Source organism: Zingiber officinale, chromosome 9B, assembly GCF_018446385.1.
Source record: "Zingiber officinale cultivar Zhangliang chromosome 9B, Zo_v1.1, whole genome shotgun sequence".
In the NCBI taxonomy this organism is placed as follows: domain Eukaryota; kingdom Viridiplantae; phylum Streptophyta; class Magnoliopsida; order Zingiberales; family Zingiberaceae; genus Zingiber; species Zingiber officinale.
This window is the reverse complement of record NC_056003.1, coordinates 1,562,478-1,568,041: the sequence shown is the minus strand read 5'-3', so window position 1 is coordinate 1,568,041 and position 5,564 is coordinate 1,562,478. Positions and strand designations below refer to the sequence as shown.

The 5,564-nt window shown below is 46.2% G+C and overlaps 1 protein-coding gene across 1 annotated transcript; it reads right to left on the bottom strand.

Moving 5' to 3' along the window:
* Window positions 1-753: 753 nt before the first annotated feature.
* Window positions 754-1,887, bottom strand: LOC122024166. Its single transcript, XM_042582724.1, has 2 exons — window positions 1,709-1,887; window positions 754-1,635 (listed from the first exon to the last, which is right to left on the bottom strand). The coding sequence occupies exons 1-2, from the start codon at window positions 1,787-1,789 to the stop codon at window positions 979-981; spliced, it is 738 nt and encodes a 245-aa protein (XP_042438658.1). The 5' UTR covers window positions 1,790-1,887; the 3' UTR covers window positions 754-978.
* Between the last annotated feature and the right edge of the window lie 3,677 nt (window positions 1,888-5,564).

Sequence of the window (5,564 nt, the reverse complement as noted above, 5' to 3'; positions counted from 1 at the left end):
CAAAGTTGTTCTTTTGCTCGCCATGTGCGAGTAACTATTTCCACATTGGAAGAGAAGATTCATCGATTCATTTCTTGGCTATAATTCAAAAGCACTAAACATTATTAATTTTCGCACAAATTGTCATAATGTAATTACAGTTCATGATCATCACAATATTGTCACAGCTATATTATAGTTTAAGAACCACAAGGGCCGCCGTGTCGGCTTGCTACTGGTCTTAATTATATATGTCATTCTGCGCAATGGATGTTCACATTCATTTTCTCACCAGAGGACTTTTAGTTCTAATTTAAATTTATTATCCTTGTTCTGAGGATGCAAGTCAAATAGATTAATGGTCTAATTAACGTGAAAAAGAATCCTCTGGGAAGGGAAAAGAGAGGCAGATATATAGACAGTAGTGTATAATAAAGAATGATACGGCCTCGAGGTTAAGTGATAAGATGGGGACACGGCCCTGTCAAAGTTAGTTTCTTTAATTTCTTTTTTTTGCTTTTGAAGCAGCTTTAGTTGTTATCCTACTCACGGCTCATCTCATCATTGGATCCTGCTCGACAAATTAATTACTATCAACAGGATTCATCTTTCCTTTCCTTGGAATTACTTAAATTCTGCTGACACATTTGCTAAATTAATTGATTAGTTACTTTCCGGAGACAAAAAAAAAAAAAAAAAAAAAACTCAAAAGTTATCCATAAAATTAACCTGTGAGTCATTATGTTATTATTCTTATTATTATTTTGTGCTTTATAGCTGCAAAACTCAACTGCTTCCATTCATGCAACAGAGTGTGAAACACAGCGAACGAAGTGATGGACAAAGAGGTTTATGTAAATACAGAGGAGAAGTAAGCTGGCGAAGAAACCATTTTTTTTTTTTTTTGGATATACGTACAATTCGGTTAGAAATTATAGAGAACACCAGCCACCGCACTGAAAAGAAGAAGGAAGGAAAAAAAAAGGAGAGGGATTTCGATCACACGGAGTTGTTGAAAGTAAAGGCGGCGTTTTGAAACTTGTTGTTGCCGCTCTCCAGCGACGAAGACGACGGCGAGGAATTCCAAAACGAGGTCGGCGACGGAGACGGCGGCTGCGAGGCCTCCGGGTTGGAGGTCAAAGCGATGGTAACGGGTGGGATCTCGGCGGCGTGGAGGTCAGGCGGCGGGTGTTGCCACTGCGGCAGGGGCCCCGCCAGGAGCAGCGTCTGCAGCAGCGGCCCCGCCCCCATAACCGCCTCCACCAGCCGTCCCTTCTCTGGAAGTCCCCTCCTCGTCGCCGCGGCCTCTAATTCCACCAGAGCCGGCGCCGGCGAAGCCGCCGCTGGATTGCTGCTCTTGCCGTCGTCGAGGTCAACGGCAGCCGCCTCGTCTACGGGAAGGAAGGTGGATCCGGGCGGAGGATAAGGGTGGTCGGCCTGGTGGTGTAGGAGGAGCAGGAGGAGGGCGTGGCGGGCCTCGTCGCGCTCCCGAGTAGCGGATTCGAGGAGGCGGGTGAGGCGGAGCGCCTGCGACTCCATCTTACGGAGCTCCTCTTGGGCCGTGGCGCGGGTGGACTCCAGCTCGAGGGTCATGCGGAGGAGAGCCTGCTTCAGTTCCAGTTCATCCGTCGCCACCGTGGCTCCACCGCCGTTGTCCTGCCGATCGAGCCTACCATTAATGGCCAACAGCTCTTTCTCATGGATAGAAATGAGTAGAATTGGGAGATACCTGAGCACGCCAAAGGAAAGAGCACGGAGTGGCGCCGCCGACACCGGAGAACGGCGGAGGGAAGCGGCGAATTTGGTCCATGTGAACTGGTTTCGCCGGCGAGGGAACTAGCAGATTCTGCTTCTCATTTCGAGTCACATTGGGTATATATATTAAAAAAACCCCCAAAATTAAATCACAGCTCTACAATTTCGCAGAAAACTCCCCTTCACTTTTAATTTTTACACGAAGCTTTTAATTGTTTACAACAAGTGAACTGTACACTGAATAATAACATATGAAGAACTAAGGGATTGGCACAGACAGACGGAACGTGATGCGAATTGCAGAGAACTATGAAATATTATTATATAATTTTATTGAAACATTTATCTAGGCATCGTCGTCTAATGGGCAGCAAATTAAATCTACGTACAAGGCAAAGTTTCCATTGCATCTCCAAGAAATTATGGTCTAATCAATTCTTGATCTACTGTCCTGTGAATTCTCAGGTTTCGACTGATACTGATCCCAATAAATTTTAGAATTATCAACCGAATTGGATGAGATTTCAATTTTGGACATTTCATGAGAGAGTAAAGACCTTGATGGAGGCATTTGAATCAACATCATCATCGTTGTTCTCCTCGTTCAATTAATCCATCATTTTGATTTCTGTCTTTGTCTTCTGAATCGTCTGCGGCAAAAGAATTGCCATACTTAGATGTAAGTTCTCTACTACTTGAATCTTCTTCTTTAACGGCAGGATCTGACTCATGTTTCTCTGAACGAGTTTCAACATTATCATCTTCATTCCCATCCCAAAGTTTTTCGCCAAGTATCAACCATTTGAGAATCCAAGTTCAGGTCTAAGGTCATCATCTTCTGAATCCTCACTGACACTGAATGTTTCACCTTCAAAATCTACTTCTTCCATTTATATTATTTCTTTATTATTTCCATTGGGTTGTTTATGTAACTTATCCTGTCCATAATGCTGTCAATTTGTCCACTGCAGTTGCTCATGTACACTATCCATAAAACATCTCTGTTTTCGCTGGATAAATAGTAGTCGACACAGAAAAGAGTTTTTTTTAATCAAACGGCAAAAGGAGGAGCAGATAGTATAGTATTTTAAAAGTAAAAGTTTGACCGAATTGCTCCTTGAGATATACCTGCTCTTAATGTGGAATCAACTTAATTTCGAGTTGCTATTGTAGAGCTGATTAAATTATTTAATTTTGATGCTTTGATTCATTACAGATACTAGATGCTGTGGATAGTTAAACCATCCCTCAACGAACTTACTAATGCGCTCTCTCTGAAGATCTCTGGTGACTAGGATGAGCCAGCCTAAAACACACTCAAGAAGAGAGTTAGATTGACCGTGGGATGAATCTAGTGGCTACTCCGACATTTAAGTTAGGATTTTTCCTGAGGTGATATGCAAGAGGAAAAAGATGGCGAAGAAAAGTAGAACCTGGTGGATCTAGCTAGCTGAGAAAAAGATCCTCCCTTGTCATTATCTTCATGAACACTTATATGGTTCTCTTTAGAGCATCTCCATATTAGTTGAAATATCATCATTGTAAAGGCTAACAAGGGGATCAGATCTAATAGCAATTAGTTACCTCTCTATTTATCCCACATAATGTGTTAGCAGGGGGTATCTAGGGGATCGAATTTGTTAACCTTGTAACCATTCCTCCATTCTTAAAATGTCACGCGTCCAAGAATATTTGTAGTCATTATTAGCGAGCCCAGGTGAGGCATAGAGTACGAAGATAAAAAGAGCTGACGTTGATGTGGAATGACCTTGGAAACCAATGAAGCTTGATTCTAACACCGAGACCTGGAGTTGAGCCAAGGATGGTGTCGGGATCTGACACTAAGAGATAATGTCAAGACTTAGAGCTGAGCAAGGGGTGGTGTCGGGATATGAGACTAAGAGATAATGTTGAGACCTAGAGCTAAGCAAGAGGGTGGTGTTGGGAACCAAGATTAAGAGATAATGCTAAGACCTAGAATTGAGCCCAAGATGTTGTCAGGATCTGAGACTGATGTCGAGACCTGGAGCTGAGCCCAGGATGGTATCAGGATCTGAGATTGAGAGATAATTCTGAGACCTAGAATTGAGCGCGACATGGTGTCGAGATCCGAGACTGAGAGATAATGCCGAGACCCGGAGCTGAGCCCGAGATTATGTCGAGATCCGAGATTGAGAGGTAATATCGAGACCTGGAGCTGAGCCTGAGATGGTGTTGTGATCTGAGACTGAGAGGTAATACCGAGACCTGGAGCTGCGCTAGGGGTGTGGGATCCAAGTGGGTCCGATTAGACCTGGGTCTCATCTGAGCTATATTTGGTTATTTTATGGTCAGATTGGGCCTACCTTAATTTTGATTGACAACTCATCATGACTTTTGACCAAGTGGGGTGCTGAAGTAGATCATCACATCACATGTCTCCCCTTCAAATATAGTCGAAAGAGGCTTAGTCTGACTGATTGGACTACGTTGAGTCATCAGACCTTACCTGATGCGGTGATTAGGGGGGCCCATCATGCTGCCACGGTGGAGGTCAAAGTCAAGATGGTCAACGTGTATACGTCGATCGGGGATTAAGCACCAATCCACCGTCTTCGGCACGGGGAGTAATCAAACCGACGCTCAAGGGACCCGTAGAAGCCGAGCCGAGCGGCTCCTCCGCTCGCTCTAGCAGCAAACTCAACATCAGCTGAGCACGCAGACAGTAAACTACCCACTGAGCGGCTATCCCGCTTGACCCAACAATTGGGCATGTGGACAGTGGGCTTTCGGCCGAGAAGCTATATATCCCGCTCGGCATGGCAATGGATGACACTTGGACAATGGACTCTCAGCCAAGCGACTATCCCGCTCGGCGCGACAGCGGACTTTCAGCCGAGCGGCTATCCCACTCGGCGTGACAGCAGACAGCGCAGGGATAGCAGAATTCTGGCCGAGCGGCCATTCCGCTCGGCCAAGCAACAGACATAGCAGGATATCTTGCGACATCCTTTTGGGAGCTAGTGTCGCTGACAGACGGCATGGTCAGACAGAAGATCGTACAACGGTAACTTCCACAGTCACTTCAGAGATATGCTCGACCCGTTAAGGTACTGTTTCAAGGACACTTTACTAACATATTTTTTCAGGCAAAGATTTGAGATGCGTACTCGCCTTGGAAAGCGTGCACGCGCGCTTCCGAGGTTCTATATAAAAGGGGTCCAAGCATCGGCGGAGGTATGTTTTTACACGCGATTTCGACTATTGCGCTACAGTTCTCTTTGCTTCATCATACATTGACTTGAGCGTTGGAGGGCCATCGCCGAGGACCCCTTCCTTGGCTCGGCACTGACGCTGCTTATGTTGCAAGTAGAAGCGAAGTCCACAGGAGGTCAGCAGGACCGCCACGTCCCTAGCATCCGTCTCATCGACTTTCGGACAGGATCATATTTGGTGCTGTCTGTGGGAACGTCACCTGAATCCGAGCCGAGAAGAAAGACGCTGGATGACTAACCACCGTGACGCTCACTCAAGATTAGTTGGAGATGCTTGTGCAAGCGCGAGCAGTAAAAATGATAGAGCAACAACAGCAACAGGCGCTAGCCGATCGGTTAGCGCTATAGTCCGCAATGTCGGCGGTCGATAGGCGAGCGGGGCAGGAAGACCGAGCGGAGAAACTCTTCGTGTGGGGGAAAAACCGAAGGACGATCAGTACCCAAGGAGAAGCGCCACCCGCGCCGATCCCCTTCCATTGAGCTCTGTTCCAAATCCCTCGGAGATAGCCTAAGTGCATCAGGAGAGGGGATCATCTTCAGACGCCCATGCGCCCGTTCGGGATGCGCGGAAAGGTA